The 25354-nt window shown below is 39.6% G+C and overlaps 1 protein-coding gene across 2 annotated transcripts in view; it reads left to right on the forward strand.

The window, feature by feature from the left end:
- The window catches only part of tgfbr2b (transforming growth factor beta receptor 2b), a 44201-nt gene that overhangs the window by 9642 nt on the left and 9205 nt on the right, over positions 1 to 25354 (forward strand). The window contains exons 2-8 of one of the 2 annotated variants that reach the window (XM_004560072.6): positions 1206 to 1344; positions 1465 to 1655; positions 2291 to 2317; positions 21917 to 22233; positions 22310 to 22558; positions 22652 to 22765; positions 23432 to 23569. In XM_004560072.6, the coding sequence (XP_004560129.1) occupies positions 1206 to 1344; positions 1465 to 1655; positions 2291 to 2317; positions 21917 to 22233; positions 22310 to 22558; positions 22652 to 22765; positions 23432 to 23569 (1175 nt within the window). The remainder of the gene's footprint in view (positions 1 to 1205; positions 1345 to 1464; positions 1656 to 2290; positions 2318 to 21916; positions 22234 to 22309; positions 22559 to 22651; positions 22766 to 23431; positions 23570 to 25354) is intronic. The other variant, XM_004560073.4, reaches the window with a different exon arrangement.

Raw genomic sequence — 25354 nt, forward strand, 5'->3', positions numbered from 1 at the left:
CAACCATGATAGAGAGTGAATATACTCTCATTACCTCCATTTTTGTCGTAGCATTTGCTTTCATGTTAGTAAAAACACGATAGCTTAAAAAGTTTTGAATGAATTCTCATAAAACTTTGTTAACAACACAGTAAACTTTGCTACCAAGGTCTTCAAGGTTGACTTAATGAATTATTGGTCAAAAACTGACAAAAAGACTTGTGTGTCATGTGTATTGTGAACGTATAGAAAGTACTGTATAAAGATTTAAAATCGTGTCACGTTTGACCTGTGACCTCTACTTCAATGTCAATAGATATATCTGGTCAAAGTGATAATAATCCTAGAAAGAGCTATTTAAAACAATGTGTCTTACTACCATTGTTTGTAATTACAACATACAGGCATATAAGGGGAATGATATGGGGAATTCTCAATACCACCTTATTTTAAGACCTTGCTGTGTAAATTAGAGTAACAGGTTATAACCTGTTACTCTAATTAGAATACGTGTACAATGTTAATAAATGAGTATTAATTTTTTGGAAGACAGGATAAACTGCACATGTACAATATATACATATTAGTTTTATCAAAATTGGTTTCAACAGGTCAAATAACAAAAACCTGCACTCTGCGATTGTTTTTACTGAACTACAAACTCCTTAAAGTACTTTTCAGTACTGCTCAGACAATGAGCTGCCTTGGCAGAGGTTTGCACTCTCTCAGTGCTTCTTGTTACTAATATATTAATTTGTTTTGTCTTGACTTTTTAAACTGCAGTCTTATTCTATACCTACTTTTCTCATTTGTTAATCATGAGCTCTTGTTTAGTTTTGGTTCACGTGTAGCTTGGTTATGTGGTGCATTTTGTTTCAGTATATCATTATTGTCCTTACACTGTGCTTACAGCACATCAAACATTTTTTTTGTGAATCGATTTTTCAAAAAAGTTTGGCTGAAACTTTAGGTCTTTAGGCAGAACTTTGGTAATGTTTGGAGAGTACAATTCCAGGAATTTGCTCCAGCAGTCATAACAATGTCAATGCTCTGAACATAAAGCCCACAATGTGATTTTGTTCTAATATATATAAAACAATATATCAAATTTGTGATAGTGCTTGTGTTTCTTGTACAGGCAAAAAAAAATTGTGACTTGCTGTATGGGACAGCAGCACTTGATGAAACATGAAACTAATGCGTGTTGTTGTGTGTGTTATTTGCAGGTCTTGTTTTTCAACTACATGAACTTTGTAAGTTCTGTGATGTGGAGCTTACCTCCTGCAATGGCACAGGTATCTGCAAGACCAACTGCAGCATCTCATCCATATGTGAAAAACCAACTGAGGTCTGTGTTTCTATCTGGTAGGTATCCAAGAGAAGTAAGCAATCTTCATCTCTTAGATGTGATTAACTAAGTGGATGGTATCCTGATAGTTCTTAAGGTATACACTGTTAAACATTATACCTCAATGTGTGTTTAAGGAGAAGAAACGAGACAAACTTGTCCATCGAAACTCTCTGCCACAACCCAGCAGAGCCATTGTACGGCATTACCCTGGATGACTACAACAGCACCACCTGTGTGATGAAGGAAAAGAACACAACAACGGGGTTGGCTCATTTCTGCTCCTGTAAAGGAGCAGAGTGCAACGAAGAGCTAATATTCTCCCAAAGTGAGTACCTAAAATTTTGAAGAAGCTTAAAGCTGTAATTAGATTTTCCTGAAGCCAAGGAGAATAATTCCTGGAGTTCCACAGTTTAGAATGTTTCAGCTCTTTGCTTTGGTTTCACAAACTCCAGCTTCAGTGCTCACATCTACTTCTTGCAAAATGCTAGCCAGTAACTGTTAAAAGTAGTGGTTTGCACTTCCATTTATCAGAAAATTCCAAAGGACTGTAGCTTCCGGTAACTGTTTGCTAACACCATTAATTTCACAACATGTGCCTTGAGACAGTTGTTGTTGAGAATTGGGACTGAACTCTGTGTGTGACAGTGTTTACAGCTACCTCAGCTCTTTCCTGAGGCCCAAAACCTAATTACTGCTGCTTTCAAGTCTGATACTACTTCTTAATGATCCAACCCTGCAATGCCTTCCTTACCTGGTCTGTGACACTTATCCCCGCGCGCAGTTATACCTGCAAAAAGATCACCAAAAACTGTTTACAGACATGCAGGCTCAGCAGCTGTAGGGACCAAAATGTATTTTTTCATTATTGTTCTGACTCACATTTGTCACGATGGTGATATCAGTTTCTAGTAGTTGCTACAATGGGTGTGGTTTCACCTTATTTACCTGGTTGCTCAACAGGTGATAGGATCATTGAGGATGGAGAGGGTAAGTAGGGCTCAGGTATTTTCTGCTGACCGTCTCCTCTGGTCCTGTTTTCATCACTCATTGGCTTATGGCAATGTCTTGTTCACTGCCAATTCATTCATTCATTCATTTATTCTGTTTCCTTCGATAACATCATCATCCGTCAATTCGTAACTTGTTGGAAACTGTTGTGTAGTGCTGTCACAAAAAAGTTTGGTTCCTTCTCTTGGACTTCTTTTTTTGGACAGCAAAAAAGTACAAAGTACAAAAGTACATTCTTTGAAAAATGCGGTGTTTTATATTCTGGTCTCAGTATTTGACTACACAGGAAAAAACACCAGCTTTCAGCTAACCAAATGCAGTTAAGTGTGACACAGTTAAGAGAAAAAGACGCATTTAGCAGATAGATTATTTTATAGTGGCTGCACAGCCCTTCCTGCTGACATGCTTGGCCAGTTCTAAAATAGACCGGCTGTTAGAACAGCACATCTGTATTCCTTTGTCAAGTGTGTCAGTAGCTCTTTGATTCTCCACATTATTTGTTCAGTCATTCGCCCATCCCTGGTACTTTCATTTATTGATACCCGTTCATTCTGTCATCTTATCACCCCCACCTTCTTCTCCTCCTACGCTAAGCTTGTTTCCAACCACTGACAAGGAAACTGCTGTGCGTACCTTGGCATGTACAGTAAAGCTGCTTGCGAAGTTCAAAATGTTGTGGGCCTACTTTTTTTAGGGTCTCATTACGGTTGCTACTGTCTTGTGGAATGATTTGAGAATCCACCGTCACCGCAAACAGGAAGTGGAAACGCAATACTCACACGTAATGATGTTTGGGGAATCCTCAGTGTGGTCATAGAAACACAGCTGGGTTCTGTGTGCCTCTCACAGTGCTGAGAGGAAAAAGTGGGTCTTTCTCAGTGTGTGTGTGCGCGCGCGCATTGTCGTGTAGGCCAGCCGCACTGTAGAGCTCAGACATATGGTTTCCTGTCTGTGTTTAACTCGAATCAGAAACATCTCTTGCACATGGTGAAAGGCTGCGTAGACTTGCAGCACCTCTGTGATGAAGTACAGCTGTTTACTGTTCTCCTGCGTCAGTCTTCTTCTTCCCACCTTATTGACTAAACCGTATCTTTAAGTTGCTTTGTGCACATGCTTCAGTTAATGTGGGCAGGATGGTTACAAACTGAAACACATCAAAACACCTGCGAGCTGCATTTGCTAAGCCTGAGCTGCTGCTTTGTTTCCTTTAAATTCTCGCTTCATTTGTGTCCCTAACATGTAGCAATACCATGCAGAGGCTTTTGGATTCATGAGCTTTGACAAGTCTCAGCCTCCTGACATTCAGTTGTCTACCTTTGTTGCATTGTGTCTGTATCTAGTCACTTTCAAAATCACAGCTTAGACAGGCTACACATGCCATCTTCATTAGGTAAGACTTGAAAAGTGCTGTACAGCATCTGTACCTAAGTGCTTTCGATCTGAGATTCACACTCTCATGAAAAGGTTGGAGACCAACTTGTGCCCAATGATACTTTGATCAATCCATGTTTTTTACTTTCATCTCAACATTTGAGGTTTGGCAGGTATACTGTTAGTTATATAACCATGTTAGACCATTTATTGATTTTTAAACAACACAAGTGGATAAAAACAGGGAAAAAAAGAAGTTAAAATGTGTGCTGCATTTGAAAGTAAACCTAGCTACAGTCTACAGCTAGGTAAAGTAGACTTTCTACTAAAGTTTATTAAATGTCCTGGTGGATTGGCTCATGATAGGAAAAGAAATGACTCTGGGAAGTGTTATGCTGGAATTTTCTCATGCTTAGATAATTTCAGTAAAACATGCAAGTTTATGTTTTGGTCCCTTACAGTACATCAACCATAAGTACCTTCTACCTGGGCCTGTGATGATGAGCTTCACAAATCCAGCAAAAACATACTTGTTGCCACGATTTAGTGGGTTTTTGTTTCTACTCGAGCAAAACATGACGTTCACGGCCTCCTCAACAAACAGCAATTCCCCGGGGACAAAATGAGCTCTCATTTTTCACTCACTGCACACGTTTCATAAACATGCTGAGATCCTCATTTTCTCTTTAGTAAGTGAGAATGTTTTCTTCTTGTGTGCGGTCTGTGTGGGTTATAAAGCTGTCTGAAGTCTGATATCTGAATTCATCAGCTCCTCCTTCTGATTTTGGCAAGTTCAAGTGTTCTGTCAAGGATGTATACAGCACTTTGTGTAAATCGTAATCAATCTTTCCGAAACACACCCGCACACATACACACACACACTGAGTTCCCATAGGGTAAGGGTTGTGGTTCCTTCCTCCCATTGAGGATGCATGCAGCAGGAAGTCCTTGTTTGTTTGCTGGACCGCTGCCATGGCTTCCTCCCCTCCAAATACCTCACATTGTTCTGCCCCTGCGTTACATTCTTGTGACATGCTTGCAACAGCATTTGTGCATCTGGTTTATTGCTTGAGAGCAACACATGTGGATTCTCCCGAGTGAGAGTGAGCGTATTTGTGTCACAGTGAGGGAGTGAACATTGTGATCCCACAGCAGCGAACGCAAACAGGGCCCATTGTGTTCAGCGAGAGGCCTGTTAGGAATAAATCAGATGGGGAAGTGTGTTTGCTGTGTTGTCACTGACACAGTGTGGTAAGATGACAAAATAGATCAGTGCTGCTGTTCATCAAAGCCACTTACAGCGAGATCCACAGCTGTGTCCACTTTAGAGATTTAGCCACAGGGTATTAGCCCTGCTAATCTTTCATGTTGGCTAAATAAAGCTTTAACGCTCCACTAATCATTATTTTTATAATAATAATGGCTCACATAGCTATACTGAGAGGTATTGCCTATAATAAGGAAGCCACAGAAAATTATCACCTAAGGTTACTTAATTTCTCGATTCTGCAGAATTTTATATTCCTCATGATTGTATTTTTTTGGGGGGCTCATATTTTTACACTTCTCTGCATTCTCGCTAACCTTGTGTCCACATTCAACACCCAGCTGAAACAGCATAAAGATGTATGCGAATGCCAAAATCTACCCAACACTGACAAAGGGAAGCATTTAGAGGCAGATATTTTGCTGCTGATGGTGAGGATTCAAGGAGCTTTATTGTCATTTCCTTCCACTTCATGTAAACGTGATGCAAATGACAATAAATAGGGCTGGGCTATATCATACCATTCACGATAATACCGGTGTAATTTTGGGCAACGATAGGAAAATGACATATCGCGATAGAATATGGGTAAAACGCGCATGCGCAGTGCCTTTGTTTACATACGCACATGGCGGCGACGCAGAATGAGAAGAGCGAAAGTGGATCGTTAAATGAAACGGATGAACCAGAATTGGTTTGTAAAAATGCTGCAACTTCAGTGGTGTGGGACTGGTTTAGCTTTTGTCCGTCAGATGCACAACAAAGCACTATTTTTGGTAGAGCATGCTAGCGGGCCGTCGTTATTACCGTGTTTTTTGGAAAATACGGCACACTTAAAATCAATCCTTTGATTTTCTGAAAATCGACAGCGCCCCTTATAATCCCGTGTGCCTTATGTATGAACTCTGGTTGTGTTTACTGACCTCGAAACGATTTTATGTGGTACACGGCGCTCAGCAATCTGTCAAATGTTTTAGTGCGACTTTGCTAAGCTACGAAGCCGCACCGCTTGATGGATTGTCGGAGCATTACGGCATCGTAGGCAGGAGCCTCGCGGAGTGATACGTACTGTGCTTCAACATAATATTACCGTATTGTGTGTGTATAACCTCTTTTTAAGTTTTGTGGATATTATACATGGTTATGCTGAGGATATGTCGGCCAATTTCCACTGGAAATACCTTTTGGTTAAACTGTCAGCGAGGAATTTGCACTGTTACATTTTTATAGAACTTTAATGCACATGAAAAACAGCTGCTTGTTTAAGTGAAAATACATTGATGGGGTTTTTTGCACTAATAAAGTTGTGGAGTTGTAAAGTATTTTGTCTAGTGTCAATTATATCGTCAGTTATATCGTTATTGCAAATTTTCAAATGTATATTGTGATAAATACTTTTGGTCACATCGCTCTGCTCTAACAATAAAGCCCCTTAAATCCTTGAATCAAAACACTAAAAGGAGAGCAGATATTAGAGTACCTAAGTTCAAACAAACCAGACACAAGTCCTAATATAGATAAATGGACATATCCTGTGTCCTGTGTCATTGGCCACCCACTGTACAACCAACAAACCAAACAGAAATGTAGCACTTTGGTCGGACACCAAACAGGATTTAAGATTCAAGACTTCTTATTGTCATTATGCAACCATAACACTGTATTATTGTAGGGTATTTACCTCACAATATAAAGTGCCTTAAGGCAGCTATAAGTATAAATACAAAACATGACATATTCAATTCAATTCAACTCAATTTTATTTATACAGCGCCAAATCACAACAACAGTTGCCTCAAGGTGCTTTATATTGTAAGGTAGACCCTACAATAATACAACAAAGAAAAACCGAACAATAATATAACCCCTTATGAGCAAGCACTGTGGCGACAGTGGGAAGGAAAAACTCGCTTTTAACAGGAAGAAACCTCCGGCAGAACTAGGCTCAGGGAGGGGCGGGGCCATCTGCTGCGACCAGTTGGGGTGAGAGAAGGAAAACAGGATAAAGACATGCTGTGGAAGAGAGACAGAGATTAATAACAGATATGATTCAGTGCTGAGTGAGTGAGAAAGGTGACTGAAAAAGAAACACTCAATGCATCACGGAAATCTCCCAGCAGCTCACACCTATTGCAGCATAACTAAGGGAGGATTCATGGTCTCCTCTCTCTCACACACACATACGTATACATATATATATAATGTGTGTATATATATATATGTATATGTATGTGTGTGTGAGAGAGAGGAGACCATGCAAACGACACACACAAAATCCCTGGCTGGACGGTGGATTTGAATCCAGGTTCTTCTTCCTGTAAAGCAGTAGTGCTAACCACCACACCACCACCCTCTTTGATTTCTATGATTCAATAGCACTTGGGAAAAAAGACACATAGTAGGTAACTGTCCTCTTTGGTAAATCTTAAAGCACGTTTACAACTTTTCTATTCTTCGCATTAACATTTCTGTAATAATTTCACCCACTCATTTTTTTTTAAATAAATCAGCCACATTACACCATTTTTAACATTTACGTGTGGGGTAGATGTCACAATTTTCAAACAGATTTAAATGACAGTGTCTCCTCAGATTCAGTGTTACAGCAACAGTGGTTTGAGCATGACTGATCACACTCTACCATCCAATAAGTCTGACTGTTTTTAACAAAGCCCAGAGAGAAAGCCTATTTAAAACCAACTCAGTTTAATTGGTTATTAATAAGTGTATATTAAAGACTGGCTTCCAGAAAACAATAGCCTTATGTCTGGTGCATTTTATTGACCTGTAGTAGCCTGGTAAAAAAACAACAACAACAACAAAAAAAACGCATCAGTTGTTTCAGGAATTGGCCCAAAGCTATTGCAAATCGTACCAAATCTCACTTTTGAATCCTCATTTTGACTCCCTGCATTTTCTCAGTCACTGTGTCAAGAGCATAAAAAGTGGTCAGAGATGATCCCTTGCACCCTGACAAGGCTGAACTTCTTTATCTGAAGTAACAGTTGCTTTTAATTAGGAGCCTTGTAAAAACGATTCGGCACGGACTAACGCCGCCCTCCAGTCAGTATCAGCTGCACATGTGTTTTCACGCTTGTGGATTCTTTTGAGTGAGAGGCGAGGATAGTAAATACTGCCTTGCCATAATAACGTGCTATTTTTTATGCTGTATTCACAGCTGTGTTCTTGTGAAGCTACAATCAATTGATTTTTTTACTTACGGTATATTTTTGCACAGATGTCGCCTGGTCTCTTCCAAGTAATCTCTTCCTTTATTTTGGCATCGCTCATGATAAACGCTATTTCCTCATGACATGGAGAGGGGATTTTTGGTGCCAGTGAGGTCTCTATTTTGATGACAACGAATAACAATAGATAACAGTGGGAAATGGAAAAAATAATGATAATTACAACGGCTTCTTTATCCAGCTTGAAAAAAAAGGAAAGAGAAGACGACATATAAAACTGACCTTTTTTCCAAGATGTACTTTTTTAAATCCTTCCTCCTTAACTATGGAATCTTGGCTTGTCATCAGTGAGTACATCAGTCATTCAGTTACACAGCAGAGCGCTTTATAGAGAAATGACTCAAGCAGGCCAACTCTTAGACCCATAAAAAGAAGGAAATGGGAAGGACAGTGTGAGACTAAAAGAATGGTAGCCAGAACAGACACTGAGATGGGAAGATGAGATGGAAACAGAGCAAGTTGGAGGAAGGGGATGTTGGAGCTAAAGAGATATGAACCATGTTTATGGTGTAGTCTGAGCTTTGGAGCCTGCTGTTACCATAACAAGTAAATAGTAAGTATGATACTCGGTTTTAGTTGGTGTTACCAGCCTGTCTGCGGCTGGTGAAGCATGGCCACAATCACACACACACATAATATGATACCAGCCTGGATAAAGCCAGGTTATTTTTACACATTTGGGAGGATTCAGACTCCACCAACAGTTTAAGTCTCAAATCAAATATTCTGACGTGAATATTTATTTATTAAATGGACATGTGACTCTAACGCCAAAGCTACAGTTACTTCTTTTTTTGGTTTGTTTGTTTTATTCTGTTGAGGAAGCAGACGTCCATATCAAAAGACAAATTATCACTGTACAGGCTGAGCCATTTATATGGATACACCGTAATAAAATGGGAATGGTTGTTGATATTAAAGTCCTGTTTGTGGCACATTAATATATGTGAGGGGGCAAACTCCTCAAGATGGGTGATGACCATGGTGGCCATTTAGAAGTCGGCCATCTTGGATACAACTTTTGTTTTTTCAATAGGAAGAGGGCCATGTGACACATCAAACTTATTGGTAATGTCACAAGAAAAACAATGGTGTGGTTTCAACGTAACTTTATTCTTTCATGAGTTATTTACAAGTTTCTCTTTGTTCACAGCCATTGGCATGTCGAAGAGGTTAACACGTGAGGAGCGGATCGAAATTGTGTTGATATCTGGTGAACGCAGTAACCGGGTCATTGCAGCAGATTTCAATGCAAGACACCCTACGAGACCACCCATCTCCCATGCTACAGTTAGCAAACTGCTTGCTAAGTTTCGTGAAACTGGTTCAGTTTTGGATTTACCAAAATGTGGACGCAAGAAAACTGTCACTAATTAAGAAACATCAGTGGCTGTCCTAGCTTCATTCAGCAAGAGCCCACAGCGTAGAACTCGCTGCATGTCACTGGAGAGTGGCATTAGTCGGTACAACTAATGGACCCACTATCGGTACAACGATAGTGGGTCCATTCTTCATCAATGGAAACCTCAAGGCCACTGGATATTTGAAATTGCTACATGATGATGTGTTTCCCTCTTTATGCACTGAAGCTGGCACATTCCCTGAGTTTTTCCAGCAAGATGGTGCACCGCCACATTATGGATGCCAGGTCCGAGCATTCCTAGATAAACAGTTTCCTGGAAAGTGGATTGGTCTTCGTCGGCCAGTTGAATGGCCCACAAGGTCTCCCAATCTGACCCCCTTAGACTTTTATCTTTGAGATCATCTGAAGGCAATTGTGTATGGTGTGAAGATACGAGATGTGCAGCACCTGAAACTACGGATACTGGATGCCTGTGCTGGCATTTCTCCTGTGTGAAGAGTGGGAGAAGAGGGTTGCACTGACAATCCAACACAATGGGCAGCACAATAAACACATTTTATAAGTGGTCAGAAACTTGTAAATAACTCATGAAAGAATAAAGTTACGTTGAAACCAAGCACACCATTGTTTTTCTTGTGACATTACCAATAAGTTTGATGTGTCACATGGTCCTCTTCCTATTGAAAAAACAAAAGTTGTATCCAAGATGGCCGACTTCTAAATGGCCACCATGGTCACCACCAATCTTGAGGAGTTTGCCCCCTCACATATACTAATGTGCCACAAACAGGACTTTAATATCACCAACCATTCCCATTTTATTGCGGTGTATCCATATAAATGGCCCACCCTTATAACACAATGCAAGTGTATTGTAATATTGAGTATTTTTAATCTGATAAATATTGCATACAGCTGGAAATGTTGTTCTCTTTTGGCCTTTATCTGCCTTCAACTATATTATAATGTGTTATAAATATTTGACTAATGACATTGTATCATTTCAGGATATCAACCATATTTTCTTTTTAACCCTTTAAGACCTACCATAGAACCAAGTCCGCCAGAGCTTATATTATATTTTTACATGTTGTAGTGCCATTTTTGGGAGCATTTCAAGTTGCTATACATCAATACAACCACTATAGCCCAAATTTTAATAATATGTATGCATTAAGTGCATAGTAATTACATAAATTGCAAAAAAGTGAAATAAACTACAAAAAAATTGAAAATAGTTTTGTCTTTTTAACATATATTTCTAGTTAGAGAAATTTAAGAGGCTTATCCCTCAAAACTGTAAATACAAAAAAGTTGCACAAAATAGTTTCCCACCACAGGAAATTTATTTTGAGTGCCTTCATAGTTTTATTTTTGAAATACACCAATTTTTATATACTGCAGAAAAAACGAAAATAAATATTATAATGCAAATTTGCAAAAAAACAGCATTTGCATCAAAATAAACTACTTCCAGCAGTGCAATTTGACTTCTAAGCATCCCAGAAACGACACAGAAAGTCATAAAGTCAAACACAACCTTTAAAAACACTAGTAGTAACACTACTAGTAAATAACACTAGTATATGCTTGTATCGGCCCTGGAGGTAAAAAAAAAACCAAAAAACTACATTTCCGTGAAAATGACGTCACTTCCGGTTTCGGACGGGTAATGGCGGACATGTGATAGTTCGCGCTGACGTAGCGCTGACGAAAATAAAGTGACAATTATGAATCACTTAATATGATAAGGAGATTCTGCAGGTCATTAATCAATGTATAAAACTAAAATAAAATGTATTTTTAGTGACACAAGATACAAATATGGAAGCAAGATGTATAATTAGAATTATTTATAATAAATATGAATAAATCATTGCAATTTCTTTAACATAAAGAATAACTAAATCCTTCAGGACAATGTCACATCAATGCACTGAACTCACTATGTTATCCACCTAACAGTCTCCACATGTTCTCACTGTAATTTCCCCTCATGAATGAATTTATGCTGCACTAATGTGAATGTTTGCAGGGAAATCAAACGCATTTCACACGCAGTACTCGAGCTGACTTACCTTTGTTTAAATGACGACTTGTACGCGCTGATTCCACAGATAAGGTACGAAAATATGTCAGGCTACGTCAATAGCGGTTGGTCTTCAGGGTTTCTACTCCACGGCCGTATTTCATACGGGTCCACATTTCCAATGCACGCTATTTTTTGCAAGTACCGCTGCTTCACCTCTGAACGAAATCGGTCTCTATACAGTCCATTCTCTTCTGAGTTGCTTTTAAGCATCTTGTAATCGTCGTTCCAACACAGTGTGTTTGTTTTGATTCGTAGACCCCGAAAATGGTGCCGCGCTCCAACAATGCATTGCGGCGTGACGTCAACTCCAAAGCCCTATCCGGTTGTTAAGTGATGACGTGACGAATCCTACTTCCGGTCCTAAAGTAGTCTGCGTTTAATATGGCTTTTGTGTTGTTAACATGTTTAATGTTTTGTATTTTCTATTTAATCTCAAAAAGCTCCTAAAACAGTCGGTGATCACTGTTGACCTCCCTCGGCTTTTATTACCGCTAATCATTTATATAAGCTCAGTTTTTAAAACCTTAGAATGTAACTACAGCCCAGCCCATGCAGCAGTATATGAATGACTAACCTCGTATTGTGGATGGATTATCTCAGTTGTTCTCCTGGCTGAAGTTTGGTCCTTTTACAGCATCCTGCCATGCGATTACATTTGTTCCTGACCACCGAGAACATTCACGTTAACTTTTATCGAGTGGAAAAAAAGTTAGCTTGTTTATATTATGCTAACTTAGCTGTGTCACTAGCAGTCATGTAGCACATCATTATATACCAGCTAGCCAAACTTCAGTAACCCTACAAACGTCACTGCTGTTTAGTTTTCTGTCTTCATTTATGTCGGAAGTGATAGCAGAGCTGTACATTTTAATTTGTTTCCAAAACCCCGCAGTCAGGACATGCTATATTGTATTTAGATAGAAGCTAGCGACCTAACTTCCTGCTAACTTCTAACTCTGTTAAATGTCATAAATTCCCTTTTCATGGATGCCTGGATGTTAAACTCAATTGTTACACCTGGTAGAGCAGAACGCTGATCATTTTATTAAAGATGATAATAAAATGATCAGCGTTCTCATTACTCTCAGTAATGCCATAGTGATCGTTTGATATATGGACCTGCAGCGGAGTTTAGGCCCAGACACGGCTAGTGACGTCAGACTTAACGACCGGATTCCAACGTAGGAAGTGTTATGAACAGCTGATCAGATCGGCAAAGTGTGTTTCTGGAATATTATGTTTTTGTTGCTGCAAGCGCTTTTTATGCAATTTTTGCAAAACTATATGTGGAAGGAAACCATGACCTAGGACAAGCTAATGGCTTGGTTTCATATGCAAAAAAATTATTGCGCTAGCTCATGTGGTTGCAGTGCTACCGGGATTTAAAAATAGTTACGCAAAACGGAGCGTCCCTGCTCCGACTGGCTTTAAAGTTAACCCTTTAACCCTTGTATGGTGTTCGGGTCTGTGAGACCCGTTTTCAGTTTTTTTCAAAAGAAAAATTAAACAATTAATTATTTTTTCAACCTGAAATTCATTGGCTTTGGCTTATTTTCTGTGAAGAACATAAATCCGAACTAATTTTCAATGACCTCATACTGTACCTCCCCCCACGCATTTACATTACATACAAGGTGTTCGGGTCCACTGGACCCAGGTCTAATAAAAGTGTTGAAAGTGTAGGTCCTGTGTTCCCACACTCTGTCTTCCTCCTTTCTGGTGCTGCTGATAGTGTTTTCTTCCCCTCCTGCTCCGCACAAAGTTGCAACATTGTTGAAAATTCAACTATCGACACGTCTGCTCTTACATTCCCGCACATTTTACCCTCTTTCTTGAGGGATCCAAATTTTATTTTCTCATACCCTGTCCCACCTGCAAATTAGGGGCATAATACTATAAATAAGACTTTGCCAGTGTGGTTCTTTATCACAACTGATCAAGATGGCAAAAGATTATCTGCTGCGAGGGCCATCCAATTGATTTTGGAAGAGAGAGGAGCTTCAGATGATGATGTTGACAAAGAGGTTTCAGAATATTTCACATTTCTGAAAATTCAGAGTCTGACAGTGACTTTGAAGAAGAGGAGGTTGAGCATCATTTAGTAACAAAACGAAGACGAGTACCCCATCAGCAGACAGCTCCAGGACCAAAAAAAGCCCACCAGACAGCAAGTGAAGAAATATGGATGTCAATAACTGGTGAAATTGAATGGTCTTCTTGCCCAAGAAATGAGCCACCCTGCAGAGCTGTTACTGTGATAAGCCAGGGCCAACACGGCTGACAGTTACTCATGTGCAGGACATCAAGTCTTCATTTGAGCTTTTCATCCCAGATTCCATCCAGAAAATTATTCTGGATTGCAGTAATCTAGAAGGAAGGTGTGTTTTTGGAGAGAGGTGGAAGAAGATGGACCAAATTCATCTAAGAACCCCAAAGGCCTACTTTGGGGTTCTCATCCTTGCAGGAGTTTTCAGGTCCAAAGGGGAATCCACAGAATCCCTGTGGGATGCAGAAACCGGCACGAACCTTTCCATGCATCAATGTCTCTGGAAAACTTCCACAAAATTTCCAGGATTATTCGTTTTGATAACCGAGACAACAGACCAGCTCAACGGCAGAGAGACAAGCTAGCTGCCATCAAGACAGTGTGGGATAAGTGTGTGCACCACCTCCCCGTTTTACAACCCTGGGCCTAATATCACCATTGATGAGCGGCTGATCCCATTTAGTTGTGAAACATATTGCTTCACGTGTAAATGTGTTGTGTCTTTCCACTCACTCCACTTGATTATAACTGATTTATTTTTTTATAACATTTTATTAAAAAAAAAAAAAAAAACGAGAAGCACATTAATTCATAAATGTGATCTAACAAAGGTAAAGGGAAAAAAATAATCATGTTTGCTGTTCATATGGCTTGTAATTGGGATGAAGTAAACATCTGTTGAGTAATTTAACATAAAATTGTTTGATAGTGTTAATTTGGAAAGCCAAAACTCTAGCGGGTCCACCAGACCCATGAACACTGGCTGAGTAACAAAAATACGAACACCACACAAGGGTTAAATAAGACAGAATAATACTTTGTTAATAAGCATTTCATAAGGATTTGTAACTAGCATCTTACCTTTTGACATTTTAACACAACATATATATATATATACTCATTATTCACATAATAGCATCAACTCTTTAATAATAACAAAAAACTTAATGTTACAAAGCACTCAACCAAACAATAATGAAAATAGATTTTCGTATGATATAATGACATAACACAGATATTGTGGCTTAATGCTGACCCAGACAAACTCTGCCTAATGAGGTAGAGCAAAACAGCAACGCTGAGCATTGTAAACCTAGTCCTGGAATTAAAAGATGCGAAAATGGTTGGCAGTTAAGTGGGTAACTACCTAAAACAAGGTAGTTGCAGTAGGCTAACGCTAGATTTTTAAAAAGAACTTACTTCCTTATGTTTCTTTCGGTTGGAGGTGGAATTGTTTGACGCTGAGAGCAGCTTGGTTTGCATTGCACGGTCAGATTTCATCCATCCCTTACTTCTTTAAATAAGAAGTAGTGTCAGAATTTCCAAGTAAGAAATGTATTCCTTTCCGTGCACTGGTGGTTCTGTTGTGCTGGCTCCGGGTCCATTGTGTAGCTGACTCCACCAACATTTGACAGGACGCTTACATTAGAGCCTCTTATTTCGTGTTTTGTTACGGTTTCCAGCAATGAGTGGAAATGCCAACATAAGAGAGGGGATAGCCTAACATATGAAAAAAACACCATGTAATCCATTAATTTCAACAAAGCAACTGTATTCTAATTATCACCTATTTAAGCATTAACTGTAATGGTATACAGCGGGCAGGGATAGCTCAGTAGGTAAAGCGGTTGCCCCATGTTAGGAAGGTCAGGGGTTCGAATCCCCTGAACGGCTACCCTGAGGTACCCTTGAGCAAGGCACCATCCCCACACGCTGCTCCCCGGGCGCTGCACTGGTGGCTGCCCACTGCTTCACTGAGTGAATGGGTTAAATGCAGCGAAGAATTTCCCCACGGGGATCAATAAAAGTGTTCATTATTATTATACGGTTACTCATATTTTGTATTTTAAATACGTCACACCGGTACATGTATTCAGTTACTCCCCAACACTGGTGCTACAGTATCAATCATAAACCTACTGGAGCACTCTCTTATCAGTTTCCGGCCAAAACTCCCTTGTCTAGACATCATAAAGCTATCACTTGTTAAACATTACATCATCCCTCACTCGATACCTGTTATAGGCTCCATACCTGTGTTATGCTTGGTTCAGCAAATGCATTAGGAACAGGCAAAGCTGGGAGCTTTCTTTCAGAGAGCGGTGAGGAGAATTTACACCACATTTACTTTTAAATCTGAACCCTCAGCTTTCCATTACGTGACCAGATAATTACCAAAATCAGGGGCTATGAATGGAAATGTTCAAACAAATCAGGATGAATACTGATATTTAAAGTGTTTTGCTGGCACAGTAAACAATCTGGCACAGTGGAAGCCCTGTTGGAAGTGTGCTTCTGCTTACACTCTGTTTATAATGGCTGCCATCTATCCACCCATCACCTGTTTTAAACATGAAATCATGTCTGGCTCTGTCTTTTTTCCAGTGAAAATAGTTCCTCTTTAAAATCCAGCTCGTAACTTCACTAAGCGTAGTAAGCAAGTAAGTAATTAGCAATTGGTCAAAGCATTAAAAGTGTGATTCAGAGATGGCAGGTTCAGTAATCCCAGAATTCACTTCCTGACACATGAATACACACTGATGATGTGAGTAATTACAGGCCGGAGGCAGGGATGCCTGCATTTGGCCAAATTATGTGTCAAACCTCTTTAAACGCCGCCTGAGAACACTTTGGCATCCTGATTGGAAAAGGCAACATGATTGTAATTGCCAGTTTGTCTTGGCACTGCGTGATTGGCTGTTTCTACCTGAAACACACACCCTTACACACTCCAAACATGGCTGCAAGACAACAAGGAAATAAACTTAAAACCCCAAAAACCTCTAAGCAGTCTTAAAACCCTTAAAGCATACACACATGTACAGACACTAGGAATTTGAGTAGAAATGCCATGTCTGACTGGCTGGTTGGCTTATTTTGCAACTAACTTTACTACTGGTCTTTTGAAGTTGTCTCAAGCCTAAAAAAAAACCACTGCATGAGCTTGTGTTGGGTATTTTTGATTCACTGCATCTGCGGTTTTGCCCGAAGTGATCTCAAAAAGTTTTAGTGCTGTATGCCCACATACACAAATACACACCTACATGCTCACAACCACAAAAATGAACACAATACTCGTTCCTCTTTTACTTTGCTGAAGAGAAAGCACATCAGGCAGTTTAAATCGGACAGTTAATGACGCTCTGTGATGTGGGCCCAGCAGTTCGTAAGTCACAAAGATCAGAGTGAGCGTTGACATGACAAATACAGTCTTACATTTTTATCTAATGTAATGGTTTCATTTTTGCTAGGCGACATCACAAATAATATGTGTGTTTATGCAGCTCTAAAGCTGACAAAATACAGAAGTGTAGGCTATCAGATCAGTGTCTGTCTGAACTGAACTGAAACCAAACCAGACATTCCAGCAGACAGCTGTAATCTACTATCTGTAGCTAACAAAGTGAGCTCGTTAAGACTAACTACAGGTTCACAGATGGCAAGCTTGCATTTTTGTAGCATTATTATTGTCTTTGTCTTCTTTGGCAAGTTCCCTCTTCAATGCTTGGGACAAAGACAAGTGTTTTATACACTGTTACAAAAAACATCGTAAAACAACGGTAATCTTCCGGCAGCTGGGGCGCCAAAATATGACCGTGAAATAACAGAAAATAACTGTCCCATAAAAATACGGTTATTTCCAGTACTGAAAATACAATTAGTTGCGCTAATTTGACATGGGATCTCGCCTTTTTCAAGTGCCGCTAAACATTAAATCAGGAACATGTTAATGTGATTAAACAATGAAATCATCTATAAATAGGAAAAAAAACATCTTAAAAAAAACGGTAATATTCCGGCAGCTGGGGCGCCAAAATATGACCGTAAAATAACAGAAAATAACTGTCCCATAAAAATATGGTTATTTTCAGTAATGAAAATAGAGTTTGTTGAGCTAATTTGACATGGGATTCTGCCTTTTCCAAGTGCTTTTAGACATTAGATTAGGAACATTTTTACGCGATCAAACGATGAAATTACCTATAAACAAGGTGAATGAATGTGGAAATATGAATCATAATACGTAAATGTACAGAAATATACAGTTAACAGTTGGTTTAAATAATAATTGATTGCATGCCCTGGGACAGAGGCGAGGCTGCCATATCGCACCATCGGCCCCTTTGGCCATCACTAGTAGGCGGTAGGTGAAGAGTCTTGACCACGGACACAACGACGGCGAGTGTCCGAGCCGGGGCGCGAACCGGCAACCTTCTGATCAGAAGGCGAACTGCCAACTCTTGAGCCACGAACGGCCTAACTAGCAGCGATAATAATACTTATGTGATGTAACACAAGCTTATAGGGATCATGTTATATACTTTTCCATAGCATTACATTTGAATTCAACAGTTCAATCTTTCAAATAACGGACAGATATTTGTGAGATCATGATACATTTGTGAATGTGTTTTAACAATCTAAATATGCATATGTACAGACAGATACATTTAATAATCATGACAATCATGTTGTATTACATTACAGTGATTTAACATTTTACATTCAAAATGTGAAGTCAAAGTCTATTTACGTAACTTTAATGATATTCTAGAAGAACAGAACATTACTGTAAAATGCAGTAAAATACCTTCATATTAGGGTTTTTTTCCTCTGGTCGCAGCGTTACCCGCGACCTTGTTGTTAGTTCACATTCATTGGCCGATGCTTAGCGTCATGTTATTTATATTAATTGCAATTCCTACCTCTACATTTCTTTTTCAAAATATATAATTAGCACAGCGTGTCCGTGCAATGTTTTACATTGTGGCATGCAGAGAAATCTTAACAAAGAAGCTCACAGAGAGAGATTGAGCTTGTTATTTAACCCCAAGCTGGTAGGGGGAGCTCCTTATTAAAACACTTGCTGTGCTACAATGTGCCTCAAGGATCAACAACAGCACAACAGAAGTCACTCATGGTACAGCACTCTCTCTACAAAACAACAACTGTCAGTGACGCTGCACCACGGCGTAAACACAACATTCAAGATAACAGTTAAAAGTAACGTAACCATAAACAATAGAACAAGAACATCTAAACAGCAGCACATGTCCCAAGGCATGATGGGAGACATTCCTGGATGTATTTTTACGATCTAAATATGCATATGTACAACAAAATATATTTAACAAACAAGTAAATTGTGTTTTATTACATTTACAGTGATGTTATGTTATTTTACATTTGACGTGTCAGATCACAGTCTACTTATGTAAATGTAATGATATTCTAGAAAAACAGTACACAACTGTAAACTACACAGTAAAGTACTTTGACATTACTATTTTTTGGAACAGTGTAGTTTTGCCTTTGTGCACCACCACAGTGGCTCTTAGGTCAAACTATTAATGTGTGATTGAAGTGGCTTTGTGCACTTGGCTTCAATTCAGTTAATTACAAAAAATTACATAAACTCCTTAAGGCTAGCATTTTTAGAGTTTCAACATTCATAACATAAATTTAAAGAAACTTGAATGGAAAATGTTTGGAGCCTAAAGTCTAGAACCCATAGACATCACTAAATGCTCAAAAGTCCAGCAACTGGTTCAATTCAATACATTTCTATTTATATGTCACAAAATCACAATGCCAGTCACTTCAGGGCACTTTATAGAGATAGAGGAAACCCCAAGAATCAGACAACTTGGCGACAGTGAGGGAAAAAAAACATACTTTGAAGAAACTTCCAGCAGAACCAGGCTCAGTGAGGTGCAGCCAAACAAGACGGGATGCTACAGAGTGGTCAACATGGGCAATTCCTAACTTTTTTGAGACATTAGTAAAAAAAAATGGTTAATTTTCTCATTTTGAACATTTGATATGTGAATAAATGTTTTCAAATAATTGCATTTTCTTTCTATTTACATTTATACAGCATCCCAACTTTTTTGGAATTTGGATTGTAATAAACAATAGTTGTAGCTAGGTAGCTTGCTAAAAAGGCCATTGCATAGTGCATTTAACTGTATTTAAATGGACAACAGTTCTCTGCTTTCCAGATGTGGAACCATTCTTATTCATGGCCAGTAGGGGTAGTCAGTTAGTGTCTGGTTTAACAGAAGTTTCAGCTCCCTTGTTCTATGACCTCAGTACATACTTTCCTGATAAGTTTATTACCCAGTTTCAAGTATTACTGAACACAACAGTGCGTTCTGTGTGTAAATGATGGTCCCCAGTAGAGCCTAAAAGGGCAATAAAGTTTATGCTTAGATGGACATGCAGTATCTTCGAAATCTTGGTTGTCAGACAAAACACTGAGCAGACTTCACAACAGTTAGATTCAGTCATGTGTGGCTGAGTCTACATTTTATACATAGTCAGTGATTACATTCAGTCTATGATATACAGAAGAATTCACAGAGTATCAAAGCTCGAAGTTTTTATTTTTGCTCTATATGCTGATGTTTGCTTTGTATACTTTGAGCCTCTATAGTGCTCACTAATACATGTACTGTAAGTGGAAAATCTTACTGCAAAGTAGATGTAGGGTGGAGCATTTTCTTCAATGGTCAGTCCTTGGCCTGACCTCCTTCAGCTCGCCAATGTGGCAGCTTTGCTCAGGAGGGTAATGTTCCCTTGGGACTATGAGTGAGACACTCTTTGAAAAGGTGCCCGGCTAGAGCAGATCAGTCCAGGCCAGGCCAACGCAAGACAGACAAGCGTTTGACTGTTCTTTCACTGCCGCTGGAGCTCCGAGGCTTGGCTGCCATTCTGTCCCAGCTGGCAGTCAGAGTCAGTGGATGGAGTTAATGCTATAGCTCACAAAGCTATAAAGCCTGCTCAAACTGTGAACCTTCTGACTGCACAGTTAGGTCCCTGAAAAGATCAGAAACCAAAAGGTTCAAACTTGCACTTCTTGTTATGATGGACAGTAAAAGATTTCAAGCTGTCTGTGGAGTGGGGAACACAATGATGTTTTTATAGTGCAGGGTTTAAGAATGATTTCCCTGTGGTGTCCTCAGTGTGGTGGCAGTGGGAGGAAACTGACGTGTGCTGCTGTTGCATCCACCGCACAGAGCACAGAAACTAGCCTGCGTGTCCTTTTCAGCAAAGGTCGACCCCGGGTTCATTTTAAAGAAAGATAAGATAAGATAAGATAACTCTTTATTGTCATTGCACAGTCATACATAGTACAGTAGTACAATGAAATTGGAAAAACTGTCCTACGTCGGCACTACATATAACACAACACGACACGATATGACACATCACAACGTAACAAACAACACAACACAGTATATTAACTTAGTATAAAAAAGAAGAATAAGTGTATGTGTATTGCACACTGTTATTATTGCATCTACTACTACTAATTAGATCTACTAATTAGTAATAGGTGCCGAAAAAGTTGTGTGAAACTAACATGAGCTGTAAGTACAAGCTGTTCAAATGCAAAAGTTACTTTTCCAGAATCCACTGATCACTGTAGGTTGTTAATGCATCTCACCAAATCAACAATACCAACTAGAATCACATCAGCATCATAAAACAGTCTACTGAAAAACTGACTTTGCATTAATAGCTTCATGACAGTCCCGAGAAGACTATTATGCTCATTCTTTAACAGAGCTCTGACTCACGTTGGCGGTTTCAAAAATATCTACATCTTCCCACCTTAGCTTCAGATAGCTAAGGAAAACTCTGAGCAAACCTGAAGGCATTTTGTGCAGCAGGGAGAATTTTTTTTTGTTTTAATAACATGACAGCAAATGATGGTGAGTCATTTTTTAACAATATTCTTAACGTATCCTCATAGCTGACTTTCATGATTCAGTTCAAAGTCCACCCACGAGCAGTTTAGCTCTTACATGGGGAATTTTTGCGTTCTGCTACTATCTCGATACATTTCCATTTCTGATGTCACACAACCTTATGTTATCGTTGTGCGTCTTCTTTCTCAGTTGGGACTCATTAGCTTACGCATCTCATGCTCACACTTTTTTCATGTTTTTCATCTTCTCTCCCCAGCTGTGGATCCAACTCCAGATCCACTGGAGTCCAACCACTCTTTGATATCTGCAGTTCTGGTGAGCATGCTGCCCCTGCTGGTGATGGTGATCGCGTTTTTTGGAATGTTCTACTGGTGCAGAATCCATCGGCAGAGGCGTCCCAACCGCCAATGGGAGAGCAGCTTTAACTTTAAGCGTAAGCCAATAGCCGGTGGGCTGGACTGCAGTGACGCCTGCGCCATCATGACAGATGACGATAAGTCCGACAGCAGCTCGACTCATGCCAACAGTCTGAACCACAACACAGAGCCGCTGCCTATAGAGCTGGATCTGCTGGTATGCAAACATATTTGATACATATGTGGAGCTGTGCTGCTTCAAACTCTAATCTTAACTTTTGCTTGTGTCCCAGGTGGGAAAGGGTCGCTTTGCTCAGGTATACAAGGCTAAATTGAAGCAGACTACGTGGAATCAGTTTGAAACAGTAGCTGTAAAGATCTTCCCCTACGAAGAGTACGCCTCCTGGAAGAACGAGAAGGACATTTTCTCCAACACAGACCTCCGACATGAGAATATCCTCCACTTCCTGACAGCTGAGGAGCGGAAGGTGGAGAAACAGTACTGGCTGATCACGGCCTTCCACCCCAAAGGAAACCTACAGGTGAGTGCACAAGTGTCCGGAATATGAAAGTGGTATTACTTTAGTTTGTAACTTCTCAAAATGCTAATACACTGTCACATCTCTGTCTTCTAGGAGTACCTGACACATCACGTGATCAGCTGGCAGGAGCTGCAGGTGTTCAGCAGCTCTCTGGCACGGGGTGTTGCCCACCTCCACAGTGATCGCCTCCCCTGTGGAAGCCCTAAGGTTAAAGATCACAAGTCATATTTAGCAGTAGGGCAGCAATCCATCCATGTGACTGCTATTAGCCACGTTAGCAGCATTCAGATGACACTTGTTCCAATAAAAACACTTCAGCCTTTCTTCACCTGTTATGAGTACTGCTGTCCATCAAGTTTTTAGCAAATATTAACTGGATACATCGAATTGTTATAGTGAGACGATGGCATTAATTCAGTTCAGTTAAATTTAGTTTATGCAGTGTAGAAAGTACAGATCCTACACGGTACAAAAAAAACTCATTATCTCTGACAGGAAGAACTCCCTTTAAACAAACAGAAAAAAAATACAAAGTACAGGAGGGAGCAAATAACAGTGAATAACATGCAGGGAGTGAGATGAAGGGAGGTCCTCACAGCAGCCCAAACCTGTAGCACTCTTAGAATTAAGTAAAAATGTCAAATGTAAAGCCAAGAGGGACTTTCTCAGCATCAAATTACAGCTAGATTAAGGTTTTCTAAAAGACACAGGACACAATGCTTAATGCCTGGTGACACTAGGGGAAAAGTCAACAGATCAACATCCTGTAACTCAGGCTACATACATCGTATTATCTCTTTACCATTTTGATCTCTGCTTTCATGCTTATTATTTTTATTCATTTGGACGATCAAGTGTCTGTTATTCTCCTAGGTGCCGATAGTCCACCGAGACCTGAAGAGCTCCAACATCCTGGTGAAAAACGACGGGACGTGCTGTGTTTGTGACTTTGGCCTGGGACTCTGTCTGGACAGCAGCCTGTCAGTGGATGAACTTGCCAACAGTGGACAGGTTAAATATCATTATGGATTCCTCTTTTTAACAAATGGTCTTTAAACACAACTGCCAAGAGATATCAAAAGCATAACCTGCAAATATCTGCGGTAATAGATTTGTAGCTGTCATATCTCACCATATCTGATGAGATATGAGCGGGTTGTGTTTGTTTTGCCTTCCTCCTACTTCTCCTGAGAATGTGTTTGATTGTTTGCTGACAAAAGAAAACTGACAGACTGATCAGTAATCAAGTGATGAAGGAAGAGGTGCAGTGAGTGCAACCACAACAAAATCCTGGCTGTTCAATCTTTTCTTCCTTTTTGGGGGGGTTTTAACCTCAGCTCATGCGTAGGCCGAAGTATGATTGTTCAATGTCACTATTGGTTCCACTCACAATTAAAAGTTGGAAATTCCCAGCTAGTAGGTTGTAATTATAACTTCCGTGACTGTGTGTGTGTGTCTCTGTCAGATATTATCCTGAGCTTAGGTTTCGGTGTAAATTCTTTTCAATCATGTGTGCGCGTGTGGTCGAACTTTTCTTTGCATAAAAATGCAACTCGTGCAACCACTCGCAAAACCATGTCAGCAGTATTTTTGCATATACAGCACATGGGAAATTTGATGTTATGTAAATCTCAGATGTTTTATGGTTATTAAAGCAGCAGTGAAAAGACAGATTTGGAAAATGCTCATGGTAAGCACTAATGGAACAAATGCATGTAAATGCACTACAAAGCTGTTGAACTGACAGAGTACCTGTGGTGGAAAGGACATAAGTCTTGCATTAGCATTGCAAGAATGAATTTGCATATACAGTCAGCTAGCTTATTTGACCAGTTTGCACATCTAAACTCAAAGCCATTTGGATTACTGCTTGGGTTACTGTGGAACAGTACAAGCCACCGTTTTACTAGTGGGAAAGTAGATGGAATGCAAAACGGTTATGCTAATTGACTTTGATTGACGCACAAATGTCACTTTTAAAGGCAGAAAACTGTTCCACTTTCACTTTCAGCTTATACGTTTCCATTACAGTCCATGATGACTCCAAACTCTACTTTACAAAATCAAAAGAGTCCCAAGATTTGCAAGCATACAGTTGCAAAGACGTGCAAACTATTAGATTTGACGTGCAGCGACTTGATGAGAATGGTATCCCTCTACTTTCAGTAAAAACTGGGAGAGAGTATGTTCTAAATATTCACCTAAGCCACTGAGTTTAAGCTGAGACTTGAAATAATACTTAAATAATTCAACATTGGACTTTAATCTTGTTTGGTTTGAACTCAAACTGATTTCTCCTGACAGGAATTTGTGATTTTGACTTGGAAGTCATTGATTGTCTTGACTTGTGATTTAACGTGAGGCTAAAGATCTTTATTTTGGACGTGACCTTGAATTGAGTTTGTCTTCAGCTGAGACTTAATTTTCTATATCTGCTTTTAGTTAAAACTTTGACAACTTGTTGATCTTGGCTTGGAGGTTGACTATTAAATGTAGGACTCTGCAGACTTGCAAAAAATATATATTGTTCCATGTCTGGCTGTGAAGAAATGCATCTGGAGTATACAGAAACACTGCAGCATAACAGCAACATTGAAAGTTGTCTGGAGCAAACAGTGCAGTAGCTACTATGTGTAATTTAACAGCGCACATCAAACAGATGAATGGCTAGACTAGAATCTCTCTGTTTTATGATGTCAAATGTCATTTCTTTTTCTTACCTGTTTCTGAATGAAGCGAGGAGTGAGTCAGGTCTTCTGCCACTGAGCCAGTGCTTTGATTTATTGCACCAGCACC

This window comes from Maylandia zebra, linkage group LG11, assembly GCF_041146795.1.
Source record: "Maylandia zebra isolate NMK-2024a linkage group LG11, Mzebra_GT3a, whole genome shotgun sequence".
NCBI classification, from domain to species: Eukaryota; Metazoa; Chordata; class Actinopteri; order Cichliformes; family Cichlidae; genus Maylandia; species Maylandia zebra.